The sequence below is a fragment of the Pseudorasbora parva genome, chromosome 12, assembly GCF_024679245.1.
Source record: "Pseudorasbora parva isolate DD20220531a chromosome 12, ASM2467924v1, whole genome shotgun sequence".
Lineage (NCBI taxonomy): Eukaryota > Metazoa > Chordata > Actinopteri > Cypriniformes > Gobionidae > Pseudorasbora > Pseudorasbora parva.
In genome coordinates this window covers 42,578,114-42,596,678 of record NC_090183.1, presented here as the reverse complement: position 1 = coordinate 42,596,678, position 18,565 = coordinate 42,578,114, and the positions used below count along the sequence as shown (strand labels likewise).

The 18,565-nt window shown below is 35.4% G+C and overlaps 1 protein-coding gene and 1 long non-coding RNA gene across 2 annotated transcripts; one reads left to right on the top strand and one right to left on the bottom strand.

Moving 5' to 3' along the window:
- Positions 1–292: 292 nt before the first annotated feature.
- LOC137094661 (uncharacterized) lies at positions 293–2,301 on the bottom strand. Its single transcript, XR_010908699.1, has 3 exons — positions 2,184–2,301; positions 771–876; positions 293–429 (listed from the first exon to the last, which is right to left on the bottom strand). It is a non-coding gene; the product is annotated as an uncharacterized lncRNA (long non-coding RNA).
- A 3,125-nt stretch (positions 2,302–5,426) lies between these two features.
- On the top strand, positions 5,427–16,951 carry pigu (phosphatidylinositol glycan anchor biosynthesis, class U). Its single transcript, XM_067458536.1, has 12 exons — positions 5,427–5,580; positions 6,347–6,411; positions 6,495–6,554; positions 6,763–6,825; positions 6,987–7,096; positions 7,213–7,313; positions 9,410–9,507; positions 10,217–10,371; positions 10,464–10,607; positions 10,687–10,811; positions 12,009–12,151; positions 15,146–16,951. Exons 1-12 carry the CDS (start codon positions 5,451–5,453, stop codon positions 15,257–15,259), a joined length of 1,308 nt encoding a protein of 435 aa, XP_067314637.1. The 5' UTR covers positions 5,427–5,450; the 3' UTR covers positions 15,260–16,951.
- Positions 16,952–18,565: the final 1,614 nt, after the last annotated feature.

Genomic DNA, 18,565 nt, shown 5'->3' with positions numbered 1-18,565 from the left:
ATTAATAACATTAATAAAAAAAATGATGTCAAATGAATGTCAAGTGAAAAAAATATAAAGGCAAGTTCTAGGAGTGCCAAGAAAAGGGGATTGAATAAATATTAATTTTCATTTGTGATGAGATACTAAGGTGTGTTCTAAATGTTTACATTGATTATATCATTTTGAATTGTTCTTCTGGATATTCGTTCTGGCAATAAAAATCCCATGTTCAAAGTCAAACAGGATATCTCTGATTGAGTGTAGTTGTCACCTTGATTTATGAGCACACATCATACGCAAGTTTTTATTTGCTGATCTTCACAAACTATTAGATGCTAAGGCTTCTCTCGGCAAGGCAGAACATTGAGATTCGGCGTGAGAAAGACATGCACTGAGTTTCAGGCTGGATGGAATAAGTTATCCTCAGTCAAACAGAGAGAGAGACTCCTGTTGAATTAAAAGCAAGAGAAAGGAGAAAACATCATAGGCAGGGGTTTGAAAGGTGAGCAGAGGCTTTGATAGCTGTCTGACTTTTGCTTTTCATCCTTTCAAAGAATCCTTTCAAAGTTACAGCAAACAATCTAAAGTTTGGGTCAGCTTGAGTTGCTTGATAAAGTTAATGGAGTTAATGTTAATAATCAACTTAATGATAAGGCCAGAAACACTCAGGTTTAGAAAAAACAACTAAATAATACATTTTATGCATAAGAACTCTTTATGAAATTCATTGATTTGATTTCTAACGTGATGCATTTTTAGTGAATGTCAAAAATGTAGATTGCACTCACTGGGATCTGGATGGAACATGAAACGTGGGCGTTTTACACCTGAATAGAGCCTGACTTGAATGCGAGTTTGCAGTTGACATCTCCTTTTGCAAAAGCTTTTTCTCACCTAGATGTGGATGATGAATTATTATTGCACATATATACTGTAAGGGTTTTAGAAATGCTGCATTACCAGTAGCCTTAAACAAATATTAAATAGTTATACTGTAAAAGAAAAAAGCAATTGCATATAGGCACATATTAAATGTGATTTAGTTTAAACTATACATATTTTTCAGTGTTTGGGTAGTTTTTGTGTTACCCATACCCTGGGTAGACATAACAACCCAGTTTTGGGGTAGTTTTTGTGTTACTCAGATCCTGGGTCAGACGTAATAATAACCCAGTGTTTGGGTATAGTTTTGTGTAATCCAGATCCTGGGTCAGACGCCATGTGTTCAGTAAAATACAGGTTTTTGTTCATTTTATTTGATCATGAATGACCTAAACGAGTGTCCCATCTGTCTTTTGTTGTATACAATTTTATGATTTTATTCAAAACGATACAGAATATAAATACTTAAGGTATTAAAATATGTTCACAGAACTGTACGATATGGTCGCATTATCATTTAAACCAGTGGTTGTTTGGAGTATTTTTTTATTTTTAAGTTTAGAAGATATAAATGAATCTGTAAATTGTATGAAGGTAATTGGAAATTGTATTATAGTAAAAAATGTATCAACCAACCCATAACACAGTTTGCTGTGTTAAATTAAACCAACATGTGTTCTGTCATATATTTACCCAGTCCTTGGGTTAAATTGGGTTAACCCAAGGACTAATAAATATATTTGATATATTTGATATACAATATATATTTATATATTGTAAATATATAAATATAGTACAAATAAATATATCTGTACATTAGTCAACCGTCACTGTTCTTGAGGTTTGTGTCAAGTGGTACTACTTTTTAAAATGATATTCCAGGGTTTGTTTGTAAGGTGAATGTAAATCAATAAAGATAAAACAGTTATCTAATACCATAGGTCAAACTGGCCAAAATTAGTAGTTATTTAGAACAGTTTTTAAGTTGAGGAAAAACATATAGGCTATGTTCTTGATCTTAAAAGATGCATGCCTACTTTATGATCAACAGAGGAATAAAACTTCAATAATATCTATCTGCTGAATTTTGATTAGTTCCTAGGAACATTTTAAAATATTTGAAAGTGAAATATAGATTAATTGGGGTCTCTGGGAATCTCAACAGAGCACGAAGCTCAGCATGCTATATTAAAAATGTATTTCAGTCACACTTTCTGATTTCTTTCTCTTTCTAAGGTCACTCTTCTCATCCTGAACTGTCTAATCCTCTATCCACATCTCACTGACTCACTGCTCAGACTCTCTCCACATGCTGTTACCTGGCCTGGTGCTTTGGCCACTCTTCGGAAAGGTGAGCCGGTGTCAGTCAACACGGTTGCTCGATAATCTTTATCCACTCGACGGTTCGTTCCGGCCCTGCCCAGAGCGAGAAAGAGGGGTGGAAAGGATTTAATGCCCTCTCCTCCTGACTTCATTACATCCCCAGCCCAACATCATCCTTCTTCGGACCTTGAACTTTGCCGCTTTCCCGCCGAGACCCCACAATCTTGTGCGCACCAAGCTCATCGTCGCATCTTTAAATTACCTGATTCTCTGCTTTATGACACACTCAGTAATCCTCTGACACACATAGTCATCATCCCATCAGCTCCATTTAGCCTTCAGTGGCTGATGTGTCACATTATACAGACACGGCGGGTTCTCCATAATGTGACATTTATCCATAAATGTTTCTTGACCTGTGTAATGGGACTCTTTCTGGGTCGGCATGGCCTTGATAGGTTCACTATGACTATAATGGGACATAAAAGCTGGACTGAATCAGAAAAAAAAAATGTTTTGCAAGCTTAGTTTAGTTCGGGCATGTTCTTGGATGATACAATAGACTCGTTTAGCATCTAATGCCCTTGTTGGTTTGTGAACAGGAGTTGGTATTGCGTGTTCATCCACTGCCATCTTGTGGTCGGTTTTAAATCCTGCACCACATTTTTATGATATTAGATGTGATAGACTTGCATGATAGCCTATTAAAAGACATAAATAAATGTTCTGAACAATAATAAAAATAGTAATCTATTATGACAATTATTAATTTGCGATTTTATTTATTTAATCAATCATTCATTCATTTGTAAACATACACTGATCAGGCATAACATTATGACCACCTATTGTGTTGGTCCCCCTTTTGTTGCCAAAACAGGCCTGACCTGTGAAGACATGGACTCCACTAGACCCCTGAATGTGTGCTGTGGTATCTGGAACCAAGATGTTAGCAGCAGATCCTTTAAGTCCTTTAAGTTGTACGGTGGGGCTTTCGTGGATCGGAATTGTTTGTTTAGCACATCCCACAGATGCTCGATTGGATTGAGATCTGAGGAATTTGAAGCCATGGTCAACACCTCAAACTCCTTGTCGTGCTCCTCAAACCCTTCCTGAACCATTTTTGCTTTGTGGCAGTCGTATTATCCTGCTGAAAGAGCCACAGCCACCAGGGAACATTGCCCAAGGTGTTTTTCGGCTTGCCTTCTTCCCATAGTGCATCCTGGTGCCATGTGTTCCCCAAGTATATACACGGTTTTCCACGTGATGTATAAGAAAACGTGATTCGTTAGACCAGACCACCTTGACAGGTCTGTGGCAGCCCCATTGAGTATTCTGACACCTTTCTATCAGAATCAGCATTAACTTCTTGAGCAATTTGAGCTCCAGTAGCTCGTCTGTTTGATCGGACCACACAGTCCAGCCTTCGCTCCCCACGTGCATCAATGAGCCTTGGCCGCCCAGTACCCTGTAGCCGGTTCACCACTGTTCCTTCCTTGGACCACTTTTGATAGATACTGACCACTGCAGACCGGCCAGAATGTTCACTTGCTGCCTAATATAGCCCACCCACTAACAGGTGCCGTGATGAAGAGATAATTGGGAATGAATGACTTAGTGATGGACAAAATATCCAAATATCCATCTCAGGTCTGCAGACCTGGCACAGGAGCTGCATCTGAAGAGACATTTAGATGTATGTACTGGCGGTTTAATGCTGCTCAAAGGTGCTTAATGCACACTGTGAATACAATTGCATAAATAATGTTATGAGAATGACATGTTAAATATACAATTCTGAATATAGAAATTTAATAAAACGTTTTTTTTTTTTTTTTTTTTTTTTTTTTTTTTGCAGCCGTAAGTGTTCAAATGAACGTTTTAAATAGTGTAATTGCAGCACACATTACTTATTCACAGTTACATTATTACATTGACGATACTACCATTTACAAAATAAAGTAGCATCACCAGTATTTTGAACCCTTGGTATCGCAAAGCTATGTAATAGTGGTAGTGATGTGAAGTATATCAGTAAATGTAATTAGTTTCTGTACTTAAGTTTATTTTTGTACTTAAATTTCTTTAGTTGTACTGAGTATCAATATTAGCAACTTTTACTCTACTTGACTACATTGAGCAATTGTAGCCTACTTTATACTCCACTACATTTGTGTTGTTTGTTTAATTCAATTACTGTTGCAAGAAAACTTTGACTATTTAATTTTACTTAACATTATTTTATCTATCCACTATATTGACAAGAACTTTCTAAAGGATATAGGCTAGGTTTACTTATGGCCTTTTTGTGCACTTGAGCTGAACTGGGACTTGAGAGTTTGTATGTTTAAGAGGCTGTGTTGTGTCGAGCTTGATTTATTGCAGTATTGAGGTGTTTGGTTTTATTATGATTTTAGAAAACAAACATGCATTTCTCATATTACAAATCAATAGTTTCTTATTTTCACCTGCACGTCTCTGAGGCGTTGAGGATATCATTGAGCCCATATGAGTCAAATACTTACTGTTCAAATCAGATACTCTGACTTTAACTCAGGTTTTATTGAAATTGGTGACATGTAACTTGTAATGGAGTAATTTTCGCTGTAAGGAATCTGTACTTTTACTCAAGTATGGTTTTCAGGCTCTGCGGTTTACCGTGCAACAAATGGGATTTAGATATTTTAGTATAAAACAAAAATTTAAAATGTTTACCAAATGTTACAGGTTTACTAAATGGTTTGTTGAGCAACTGGATTAAATAATTGTCAAATACAATAACCTATAATAATTGAGAAGATATGAAAATGTAACATTTTATGCTATTTTCATAATAAAATGTATTATTTTGGATAAGAAAATAGGCTATATGTAGTCCATCTAGAATAAATGGAACACTTTTAGGTGTTGTGAAAATCAAACCATAAAGTCTTAACATTTGCATGTAGTTTGGACTGGTATTATAGCCAACAACTAATTTAGCAAATGTACAGTTAATAAATCTCTCAGAAAGTGATAATGGGCTAATGTAGGACACACAGTCGTGCTTTACATTCCATTTGCTGTGTTGTGCTGTGTAGGCCAATGTAGCCTGTATTATAAAAAATAATAGTTGTAACTTCCTACTACGTCCTACTAACTAAGCTTTCATTTTTCCCCTTTATGAATCTTCTCCCTTTCGAATCCTTATGAAAGCAGGAAGATGGTGGTGAACTACATATCCCAGAGTGCATCGCGCTGACAGCTTCTTCCTCGCGACAAAAATGGCGGCTCCTTTAACACTCCTGCTGATAGTGGCTGTAACAATAAGAGCCGTTTTATTCAGATCCAGTTTAGCAGAAATCATTTCAGAAAGGGTCGAGGTGGTGTCGCCTTTGAATGCGTGGAAACGAGGTTTGTTCGTGTGTATTTCCTGCATGGGGAGGCTGTATATTGATGATGGCAGACTCATTGCTGAGCTGTCAAATGAAGATATGCTTAGATATTGACAGCACATCATGTTTTCATGCAGTGTTTCTAAGTTAATTATTGTTATTAACGTTACGGTTTACTGTAAAATGTCATCTCAGAAATTCAGCATCAATTGAATATGCAGTTTTCTCCACAGTTGTGGCACCAATATACTAACGTTACAGTATTTCTTCATTGTCTTGTAATGTATTGATTGCATTGCCGCAAATTGCTATCAAGTTTGCATATGATCATCATCCATGTTATATTTAAACAGTGTGAAAAACTACATGTTATATAAAATTATAAACTGATGAACACATTGAAGTGATGTGATTTTTGACCTTACACCCTTACAGACCTGATATTACTGTTAATAATTTAACTACACAGTATGTGGTTTATTTGAATTATAAATACATATACTTTTATTTCATTTGTATTTAATTTATTTTAAAATCAACACTTTAAACATTAAGATTAATTTAAAAATTGTATATAAAATCTTTTTTTTAAGTATTTCAGTGGTATATAAATAATCAATACAGTTCTTTAAAACTACATATATAATAATTATATGTTGTGTAAAATAGTATTAGATGGATTATAGCACGTCACATTGTATATGTCATCAATGCAAAATGTTTTTCAGATTCTTTGCTTTAGATGTTAAATGCATAAACTTGATTTTGATTTGTGGATTAAACAGTTGTGGAGGGCCTTGCCTTGCTGGATCTCGGGGTCTCGCCTTACTCAGGAGATGTGTTTCATGAAGTAAGTTCTCTATGATTTACACAGTTTACATTTTCAAATCTATAGTCAGATGTCAGCTTTTTTACTATTATTATTTCTTCCAGACACCCCTTATCATATACCTCTTTCATTTTGTGGTCGACTATGCAGAGCTTGTTTTTATGGTAAGTCCTTATTTTGTTGTTTGTCTTTCCTGTTTTCATGCATCATTGAATGGAAAAATCCAAGTGTATGGACAAATCCCAAATGTGCTTTACTATGCAATTTTCCAGTTTGCTGTAAATTTCACATACAACTGATAGACCTACTGTGTTTGTGTTTTTGTGTAAACTTCACATATGGGAACGTACACGTCTAACATTATATCACCAGATAGCAGATGGAATCACAGCAGTGGCTCTTTATCTGTCCATCCAGACTTATAACAAGAATGTGGTAAGCTATTGCTTGTTTTTTTAATACACGTTTGTAAATGTTTCAGAAGTTAGAGCCTAATCTTTTATTATGTTTTTTTGTTGTTGTTATTATTATAACTTTTTTTGCATTGAATTATTTATTTTTAGATAGATTCAAATATCTCTTGGTGTGTTTTGTAGTTTAGAAAACAGAAATATGCCTTGGAATCGGACCGGTATCCCGCCGACTCTTTGGAGCTCCTCCGTTCTCCTAAGGAGATGTTCTACATCCCCCTCAAAGTTGCCATGTTGTACGTTTGATCAAGCTTTAAATCAAGATTATGCAATCACTTTTTTATTTTCAAATAAATTATTTCAGCCAGAAAACTACAAGGCATGCATTTTCATTGGACTAATTGTCTTCCAGTTATCTGTTAAACCCCTTCACCATCCTGTCTTGTGTGGCAAAGTCGACTTGTGGGCTGAACAATGCCATTATTGCACTCTTCATTCTCTGTACATTAAAAGGTGAGTGTTCTCTTTGGGCCAAACTTCTTCAAATCAAAACTCCCTAAGTATTGGAATGGTATTGTCTTGACGTTGCATTTTGATATCATAGATCCACGATACAAGTTTTTTTTTTGGTGTGAAATTCATACTTTTATTTAGCATATGCGTTAAATTGACCAGTACATGCTTAATAATGTTACAAAAAATTATATTCATGAAAGAAACCTGAAACAACTGTTTTCAACATAGATAATTATCAGAAATGTTTCATCATCATATTAGAATAATTTCTGTAGGATCATGTGACACTGAAGCCTGGAATAATGATGCTGAAAATTCAGCTTTGCCATCAGTTATTTAAAATTGTTATAATAGTTCACAATATTACTGTTTTTACTGTCACATTAATCCATCCTTAATGAGCATAAGAGATTTATTTTCAAAACCTTCTGAATGCTAGTGTATAGACCAATTTTGAGTCGACGTCATGTTACGTCATTTGCAGCTGTGCGTGCATTGTGGTGGCAGAAAAACAGTGCTCACAAGTGGAGGAAAATGGGCAAAATCCACCAAATTGGAAAAAAATGTATTTTTGTGCCTTTGGATGTCAGAATCGGAACGAAAAAGAGATGGGCTTCATATTTAAAGAGTACCGTCAACAAAGATGCTCTGAAGCTAAACACAGACATTCATAGCTGCAAGCCACAGACATGGGTGGGTGCTACCAAACAACAATAATCACTAAAATATCAAAAAAAAAAAAAAAAAAAAAAAAATATATATATATATATATATATATATATATATATATATATATATATATATATATATATATATATATATATATATATATATATATAATATATTATTATTATTATTATTTTATTTTATTTTTTTAAATGTGTCATTTTTACTTTTATAAAGTGAATAAAATAGCCTTACTGAAGTTTACAACTACTAAAGAACTTTGTTCTATCCCCCTGGACTGTGTGTGTGTGTAGGTGAGGTGTGTGGTGGACCAAGCCACTGTGAGGCGGGGGACTCAAAATGTTTCTAAACTTAAAACGCATTTTTTGCCCGTTTGCGTTTTTATTGTTTTAATACTTACACAATTATTTTAAGGTATATCAATATATTATTTACAATACACAACGTGCTTTTTAATGATACGTGACTGATGAAACCTGAAACCGGCGATGATTAGTCTACTATTAATGTGTGGATTTGATGTAAACAACAGATCTACATAATATTCATATATGCAGTTCATAGGGGCATAATAGCTTTGCAGTTACAGCATGAAATAATATTTAAACCTATAACATTTTATATAGGTAAAATTTAAAATGAAATTTTAGGCATATCTCACAATTCTGATTTTTTTTCTTGCAATTGCAAGTTGAAGAAGTCAGAATTGGGTGATATAAATGCAATTCTAAGGGGGGGAAAGACAGGATATCTAAAGTTTATATCTTGTTATTCGGATATTTATTTCTAGAAATGTGAGAAACAAAATTGTCACATAAAAACTCGAAATGATCACTTTATCGTTTTATGCGGCTCTAGAAAATAGGTCTAGAATTTGTAAACATGCAAAGAAGTTGAGATATTTAGTTATGAAGCATTTCAGTGAAAGTGTCATGTTTTTGGGTCACCAGTCTTAAGGGGGTCGCACACGGGACGCGGAGCTCGGCGGCGCGCCACGCAGCGTCTCAGGTATCGCACACAGGACGCGCACATTTTAAAAGGCTACGTTTATTATACATTTCCCCAAAATATGTTTAGACTTTATTCAAGCTGTTGAACTCAGAATGTAAAACAAATGTGTCTTGTAGCAAAGGGTGAAATCAGTATACCTTAACGATAATATACTTTTAATATAAAGCCTTGAAATGGCGCTCTGTGGCGCGGCAGGATTTAGAACAACTTCCCTTTAAAAAAAATTATTCTGGAATGACCGAGATCAGCACACATCAATCGGAAACCCATTTAGCTTCAACAGTCTTTGATTTGTGCAAGAAGGTCATACGTTACTACTATTTAAAGAACATGGCATTATGTCTGTAGATGTATAGGTTTACTAAATACGGGGTTGTTGTCTGTATTTTTTTTAGGTAGTGCCTTGTTGAGCGGGATAATGTTGGCCTTGGCCACATATCAGTCCATCTATCCTCTGACCCTGTTTGCTCCTGCACTTCTGTTCCTCTTGCAGGTGAGAGTTAGCAATGCAGATACCATTTCACCATGTGCATTAATAATGGGATTTCCAATAATTAGCCTGGTCAGTTCCTGGATGGGAGACCAACTGGGAAAACCCGGTTGCTGTTAGTGAGGCCAGTAGGGGGCGCTCACGCTTTGGTCTGTGTGGTTCCTAGCAACCCAGTGTTGTGACGAGAACACTATACTGTAATAAGATAAGAGGTTAAACCGAGGTCCTGACTCTCTGTGGTCATTAAAAATGCCAGGAAGTCTTTCAAAAAAAGAGTAGATGTGTAACCCCGGCATCCTGGCCAAATTTGCCCATTGGTTAAATGATAAACTCACACACAGGAGGTATGCTACTTGCCACTGTTTTAATCTACTTGCGTCAAATGCAAAACATGTCTATGGACCTATTGGATTTTTTTCATTGACGTGTCTCCATTTTGTTGTTTTCCACCATCAATATACTGAATTATATTCATGTCATGCAATGTTGTCAACATGAACCCTTTACTGCTATATTTGTGACCGTACATGATGATCATCAAGCACATGCACACTTTTGGTCGCCATATAATTATGAGCTTAATTGCATCAATTTGAATTAAAGTTAATCTTAATATTGCCTATATTTTATTATAGCTACATCTTGAGAGTGCATGTTAACATATTCACTGATGACCAAAAGTGAAACCCCTCTCTCTGTGTCTTTCTTTCAGAGGCTGTACATCCCAGTGAACCTGAGGAGGAGTAGTTTCTGGTTCTTCACTCTTCAGTATGCGTTCATATATTTGGGCAGTCTGGTGGTGATCACTGGACTCTCTTTCTTCCTCCTGGGCTCCTGGGACTTCATCCCTTCTGTCTATGGATTTATGTCAGTCAGCAGTTATACATCACACTGTTATGTTTCATCAGATGCTTATTCAGATGTCTTCTACAGTGTGTGTTTGTGTGTGTTTTCCACAGATTTTCTGTTCCAGACCTCACTCCAAACATCGGACTCTTCTGGTACTTCTTCGCAGAGATGTTTGAGCACTTTCGTCTCTTCTTCATCTGCGTGTTCCAGATCAATGTCTTTTTTTACACCATCCCGCTTTCCATCAAACTCAAGTAGGTCCTGCATATGGCTGAACATGGGCAATACATAAAGCGATGCATTCACTTAGCATGTGTATCCCCGTTCACACAGGGAGCATCCAGTGTTCCTCATCTTCATGCAGATTGCCATCATCTCCATCTTTAAGTCGTACCCCACCGTGGGAGATGTCGCCCTCTACATGGCATTTTTGCCAGCCTGGAGTCACCTCTACCGATGTGAGTCTCTTTTCAATTAAATATGTTAACGGGTTCAGGAAATTTGGCCATATCAAAGATTTTTTTTATCAATAAAAGGTAAAAAGTCAATTGCGTCAACCATGAACCAGTTGATTATTGCTAGTCATTCTAGAGAGCAATTAATTGCAAAAATATTGTTTATCATAATATGCGTTATCTAAGTTGGTATGGAAATATTTTAAAATATAATAAAATAGAAAGTTATTCTTGTAAGTCCTAATAATTTTTCACAATATCACCATTTTTACTGTATTTTGATGCAGTGAATGTAGCCGTTGTGAGCATAATGGTCACTTAGGTTTTACGTGGCCCGAGAAATCGGATCAGAGCAGTCAGACTGAAACGGATTTCCAGAAATGCAATTTGAATAGGATTTCAAAGCACATATGATTGTAGCTCAAAACTACATTAGATTTTTTTGCTGTTCACACTTGCTAAATATAATCAGATTTGGATTTGGACTGACAGTCTGAACGAGGCGCAAGAGCCTCAAACTTTTCAATGGTACTGTAGCTTATAATAGTGTAGATTGAGCAAAAATATCATTTAGTGTAATTTCTTTTATGTGTTCTTTGGTTGGGTTTGTGTTAATTAATAAAATGTGGAGTATATATTCAATACTGTGTCATTTTTAACACTTTTCTAATGCATCTTTACAAAAAACGTGTGTACTGTTTGCATATTTTATGCAGTAATTTTATAGGAAAATCTGCAGAATTATATGGATTTTGAATTAAAAAAACTTTTTGCAATGATGCAATGTAATTATTTTTTGGTTCCCCAAAATTTCAAAGAACCATTCAGAGTTCTTAAACTAACCACGTTTGTCTTTGTGTAAAGAACATAACAAAAATCTACATAACCCCATTCCTTTATAAATCAACTTTTGTTCAATGAAAAGGTTCCATGGATATTAGAGTTTCTTCACAAAACCATTGATGCCAATAAAGAAATGTGTATTGGTAGACAAACTTTGTGAATGAGTTATTCAATGCCTGCAGCGCTTTCAGTAAAATTCTGTGCACCGATTCCACACAAGCCTGCAAAGATGTGCACTCTTCTTTTTTTTGTGCAAGTGGAGTGAGTTGAAGTCTGCTTGCTAGCTTTTTGAATGAAATCAGAAGCATGGTGTGAATTGTAGAAATGATTGTTTTTTTATTTCTTTCTCTATCTCAGTTTTGAGAAACATCTTTTTGGTGTCATGCGTGCTGTTGGCGTGCTCAGCGCTCTTTCCTGTACTCTGGCATCTGTGGATATACGCCGGCAGTGCCAACTCTAATTTCTACTACGCCATCACGCTGCTCTTCAACTTTGGACAGGTAAAGGGATCTTGACAAGCCACATCACCTAAAATAAATATTGATATGTTATACCTGCTACAGACTGTGCAATTTCAGCAGTTCTATACAATCATTACAATCACAGTGACAACATGGATCTAATGAACTTGGGTACGACGGATGTAGACTGTATGATTATAACACCTATTGAATCATCAAGATTAAAATGTCATCAGCATGTGCTAGTGTTAAACAAATAGAGCAAGATTAATCACACTTGTGTTGTTTTTTTTTCATGTGCACTAAATGGCTCGGGAAAAGAGGCCAACATGGCATGTCAAATTTGCAAATGGAGCTTGAAGTAGTGTTAGTCCCATAGTGCATCGATCAAAGCGCCATTTGATGTTGCATGTTTATCGCTAGTCAGTAGACGTAAGTCGTAGCAGCAAACACGCTGTCAGATGATCGTGATACATTTCTAACTGTCTGACATTTATCGCAAGAGCGTGATTGGCCGTCTTTGAACCTCTCTCACTGTACTACGTAGGACCACCATTTAGGAGCCACGACCACAGAAATAGCAACGATTGGCCATCTTTCGTTTCCACCGCAGGAACTTTCCTCAGTAAACTAGAGACTTTGGGCTGGTACTCTGTGTGTTTCGACCACAGGGAACAGAGTCTAAATGGTAAAAATCAGGGACTTTTTTTCCTTAAAAAAAAAAAAAAAGTCCCCCCCCCCCCCAGAAAGTCCCTGCTCACGAGGTAGTACTTTTGCAAGTTTCAGGAACATTTGCGGGTGAGACATGGGCGCTGAACATGCTGTTTGGTTGGGTTGACGCAGCATTTTATTTCAACCACCATTTTTAAAGGTTGTTTGCTATTAGAATCAACAATGGAATCAAAATACGACCGATTGACAGACGAGGTTCAGGCTTTATAAAGCTTATATGCGGAGGACGAAATCCAGCGGGAACTGGAAAGTCGCACGCAGTCCTACGCCCTGGACAAATTTGAATAATTTTCATGGTACTTAATGCTGCCTTCACGTGCTCTCAGAATTATCGTAAATACGAGTTTCCTAGGTGAAAAATAGCACATGAACGCCCTCCAATTTCGAAACTTGCATGCAATGAGCTCATAATCACGACTTCAGAAATATCACATATCCGAAAGCAGGTGAAGGCAGCATTAGACCGAAACGGAAACGCAGACAGCAACAGGTCTGGGGGGAGTTACTGGGAAAAAAAGCCAGTTAATTTAGCTGGAAACGTGTCTCGGCATGCAGAATACAAAAAAGGAAGTTTTCTTCTAGTTCTTAGCCTTATGACAGAGTCAGTTTTCGTTAGACTTTGACAGAAGCCTGTGATGCCAGATATTTCCCTGTGCTCTTGGAGGTAGCACACAAAACCTGGTGTAAGGTTGCAAAAACGAAGGTCCTATTGCAATGCGTGGCTAAAAAATTGAAATACTTAAGGTTAACTGCAAATATAGCAGCAGTTATCCCCTCCTAGCTTTTGATGTTTAAAAAAGTTGGATACAATAGTGTTTACAGCTACTTGGCCAAAAAAATTGTGAGTGGAAAAATGTATGTAGGAACAAGGTTTCATTATTGATTAACTATTCATTTCAGCTCAGTCCCGGATTAGGTTATCTAGGACTGTTGGCAGCACGCCTTACACACGAGGCACATGCACCTCACGTTTGCTTCACAGTGTGTGACGACAAATCCCATATCAGGGTTTCTGCAGCTCTTAAAAAAGTCTTACATTCTTAGTTTGACCTTTCATAATTCAAGGCCTTAAAAATGACTTAAATTAGAGCAGAAAGTTTTAAATTCACTATCATGACATTAAATTAGGGCCTATGATTTCTGTAATGCAGAAAAACGTGGGTGAAATAGTCCATTCATAAAAATAAAATTTACTGTTTAATGCAGAATTTCATGGAATTTTTATTTTTTTATGAACACTTAAAGGGATAATTCACCCAAAAATTCTGTCATCATTTACTAACACTAATGTCATTTCAAACCCACAAATCCATAGTTTCGTTCATCATATAAATCAATCGAGTCTCTCGCTTTTGGGATCGATTTGGAATAAACTGCTTGATTCATATGGATTAGTTTTACAATCTCTTTATTAACTTTTTGAAGTGTCAAAGTGGTAGTTGCTTAGACTATCAATGGAGGGACAGAAATATTTCTTGTGTTCCCAAGATGAATGAAAGTCAGTCAAAATTAAAAACAGAATAAACTATAAAAACAAAAAATAGATGAAACATTTCATAGGGCCCTACATTTAATAGCAAAATTAAATTGCACGCACTGCAAAAATAATATGCTCTTCCTCAGGAGTTTTGTTTTCCAGTACAAAGTAAATCCTTAATCCTTGAATCAAGATAAATTTACTTGACATGAAAATGAAGAAATGAAGTCTTGTTTTCTGAGAAATGTAACTAAATGTATACTGTATCTGTCGTTGGGTATGAAACATTTGAATTAAGTTGATTTTTATAAACACTTTGACAGATATTTGTTCTTGTTTAAATCACAAAATCACTTCCACAAGATCCCAAGATTTTCAATCTCAAACTTTAAGCGATTATTTGTCAAATTAAGGCACCTTCATTTATTTAGTGCTTTTTACAACACAGCTCATTTCAAATCAGATTTGCAGTGAGTATAAAGTTATGTAGATCTGTTGGAATATTTTCAAACTTTGAAAATTAGACACTTACATTTAAAGAACATATTTACGTGTTATGTTCCTTTCAATTTATTCCTTAAATTGGCTTTAATTGGTCTTGTTTTTTTTGTTTTTTGTTTTACATTTACCTCATACCTGCATATTTTTTGTAGAGAAATCCGACTTAGCGTGTGGGAATTTAAAGCATGCGGTTTCTTTTATAAATGACCTCTAACATATTTGTTATAACGAAAGTAAAAGTTCATTGAGTGAGCTACTATGCAAATTCACAGTAAAGTTTACAGAATACATGAACGATGTCATGTGTGTTTATGCCACCACAGATCCTCCTGGTGTCAGATTATTTCTATGCCTACCTGCGTCGAGAACATCACCTGACACACGGCCTCTACCTGAAGAAGGAAGACGGCACTGAAGCCACTCTAGTGTTAAAGTGACCTTCTTTCACGGGACTCCGAGATCTCACCGACTGCCTCACACTCCCATATCTTTACTCATTTTTTTATTTATCTTTCCATTCACACTACTTTTCTCCTCAATTAGCCTCTTCTTTCTTTTTTTCTTGTGCACATTTGAGAGTTTTACCTCATGTTTGGAAGTTGACACCCCCTCTTGGACCAAAGCTGTTTTCTAAGAGACTTTTTAATAATGGGGCCGGGCCGACTGAAGGTATCTGAGTGATACAGGAACTTTACTTTACTTTATTTGGCTCCCATGAATGATGTAATGAAAAAGAGGTGGGTAGAAAGGTTTGCTTGCTGTCTTTCTCTGTTTCAAACGTTTTGCTTTTTTTATTAAACTCCATTCAAACAGGGAGGTTGTTCAGTTGGACGTGCAGTTTGAAGTCATGGTCAGCAGAGGGTGTAATATGAATGTGCAGTGATGGTACAAACTGACTGCAGCCAGCCCGAACTGACTGATCCCTCACTCTGTGGATGTTTTAGCAGACAGTCCGACATCAAGAGGCGGTTGTTCGAATGTTCTTTGAATGCTTTAATATTCAGATTTGGTGCTTTTTGTATGTTTGTTTAATGTTACAGAATGAGGGATTAAACTGCACTGCAATTTGTTTTTAGTTTTTTTTTTTAATTGGTGATGGTCTGAATCGCGGTCATTGTTCTGATTTAATGATTTCCTTGGGGATTAGGAATTAACCGGCTGGATTTACTTTGATCTGTGCTTTTGATCTAACTCCCGGACACGTGATTTGATAGATCGCACACCTGTTCGTCTCGGCCCTCTCGTGGTCAGACCTTCCTTGTAGTCCTTAAATGATGTAATTTTCCATTGTCTATTGTTTCCAGACTCTTCTAATAATCGCCCTTTGGCCAGGTAGAACGGTTTAAACATCCGGGTGGCTTTGGTTATGAGCTCACCTGATCCAAAGTCTAGTGTGTGTGGAAGTCATCTCTAATGTCATAAAGATGTAGATACTGAAGGTTTACAAACATATGCTTGCCGTTTTATTTCGACATGCAGTGATGTCCTTATCGTACCTTTTTGACCTTATTTGACATACTTACTGTATAACGCAAATGTATTTTCCTTAACTAAATTGTCATCAGTATTGTATATCATACTGTAAATTAACTGTTACTAAAATTTAATAATGCTTAATAATTTTTGTCTTGATTTTGAGTAAAAATAAGCTAAATTAAGATTTTCACAGAATTTATTTTCAATTAAGTTTACTTTTCTCACCATATTGGGAAATACTTTTCTATACTTTTAAACCATGTTTAATTTATGCTTAAAACTAAAAATTAAATTAATAAGGTAAGAAATGAACACTTTACTTAAAGCTTATTCATAATGTGTGTTATAATGATTTATATATTCTCATAAATAATTGTAATTAAAGTTAACATGCATTATAATATTCACAGATTTAATCTGAAAATTGGTAGTTTGTCGTGTATAAATACATTATACTTCCTAAAGCTGTATTATAACTGTGGTTATAATTATTCATGAGATCACACAATGAATTAAAGGTGTATTCCAAGCCATAATTAATGCATTTATAATACTTTTATAGCACATTACTCATAAAGGCTAAAGTAAAGTGTTACCAAATTGACATTGTGAAATTGTGAAAGTAAATATTTTTTTTGTTTTGTTGCTATTTAGATATTGTTGCTGGAAATCAAGAATTTCTTCTTTTTTTTCACTGACCATAAGTAAACGGTTAGTCTTTAAGTTGAACTAGCTGATACTAAGACCTCATTTATTCGTGATTATTTTTCTCCCCTGCTGTTTTACCTTAGATGAACAAGTGTTACACAGACTTAAGTTCATAAATATGCTATCGGTACCGAGCTAGAAACATTTAAACAGACTGGGAATGTGAAAATGTCTGGTTGGCACGATTAAGGGCTTTTCTCCTGCTTGCATCAGAGAAGGAACTGCAGGGAATCTTTCCAGTTGTTAATGAAATTTTAAATACTTCAACGTTTTTTTCAGGATTCATTTATTTTCAATGCGTCGGATCAGAAATGTGCACACTGAAGTATTACGCATTACATGACCTCCATTTTACATCACTCTAATTCCTCTTTCTGTCTAAAAGGAGAGTTTAGGATGTCAAGACACTGGTTTTGTGATTTAAAATGCCAATAAAGATTATTTCTCAGTTGTGTTGTTTTGTTAGATTTTTAATCTTATGATCTTATTCTTTACGGTAAAAGTGCAATTTAAGCCTGTCATGGATTTTCATCGATAAAACAAGAAGTATAATCTCCCATGTCAGCAAGTATTATTTGTCACAGGTCAAGCATATTACTGAAATCATGACTTAAATGAAATAACACATAGGCTTCTTTGTAAAGTTTGAAGTTTTCCACATATTCTATACGCCTATATTGCAAAAGCATTCTTTTAAACTCTAGCAAAAGGGTTGTACCTGACTTCATGTCAACGCAAGCTTTGTTGTAAGTCTATATCTGATGAATGACAGTGAAATGTTTAAGTAAAGACATTATAGAAAAATGTTGAAATGGATCAACACGGCCACACCTGCTTCTGACTCAGATTTAAGCTGTCGAGTGAAATGAAGAGATTTAGCATTATATACATTCAGCACAAACTCAACTGACAAAAAAATGAGTCATGTTTTATGTATATCATTTTAAACTGTATTGAACACTTGCAGTTCTTTTTAATTCTATGCAAGTGTAAAAAAAAAGTAACACTAAAGAATAGGTTTAACTCGATTTAGTGTGGACCAATGTTAACACAGAATAAGGGTTTATTTTGTGGATTTAACATTTATAAAATTTACTGTGGGACTTGCTGGTTTGCATTTGCCACAAATTACACTGCAATCATTTTTTGCAAGTCCATACAATGTTCACATATCATGAAAGTCAGAATGACTCTGCATTATAATTGTTTTCTCCCTTAGGTGTCCTTTCACCTCTTCCAATGTATATAATTAAAAAGTGTTATGAAGTAGATTTCATTATGTTTTTATTATTTAGATCATTTACATTTAAATATTGATCTTCAGATAAACCTGTCAAATCAGTTAATCGCTTTATTTGACAATGTAATAACTTACATTCCCGCACTGGAAACAAAGTTTGGTAAAACTTCACAATAAAGTTGTGTATGACAGTAAACGCATTAGTTAACATTTATCTATTATCATAAGCAATACTTTTGCAGGATACATTCATCTTGGTTATTGTTCATTTCTACATACAGACAATTTTAACATTTAAAGTTAATAAATGAACAGTACG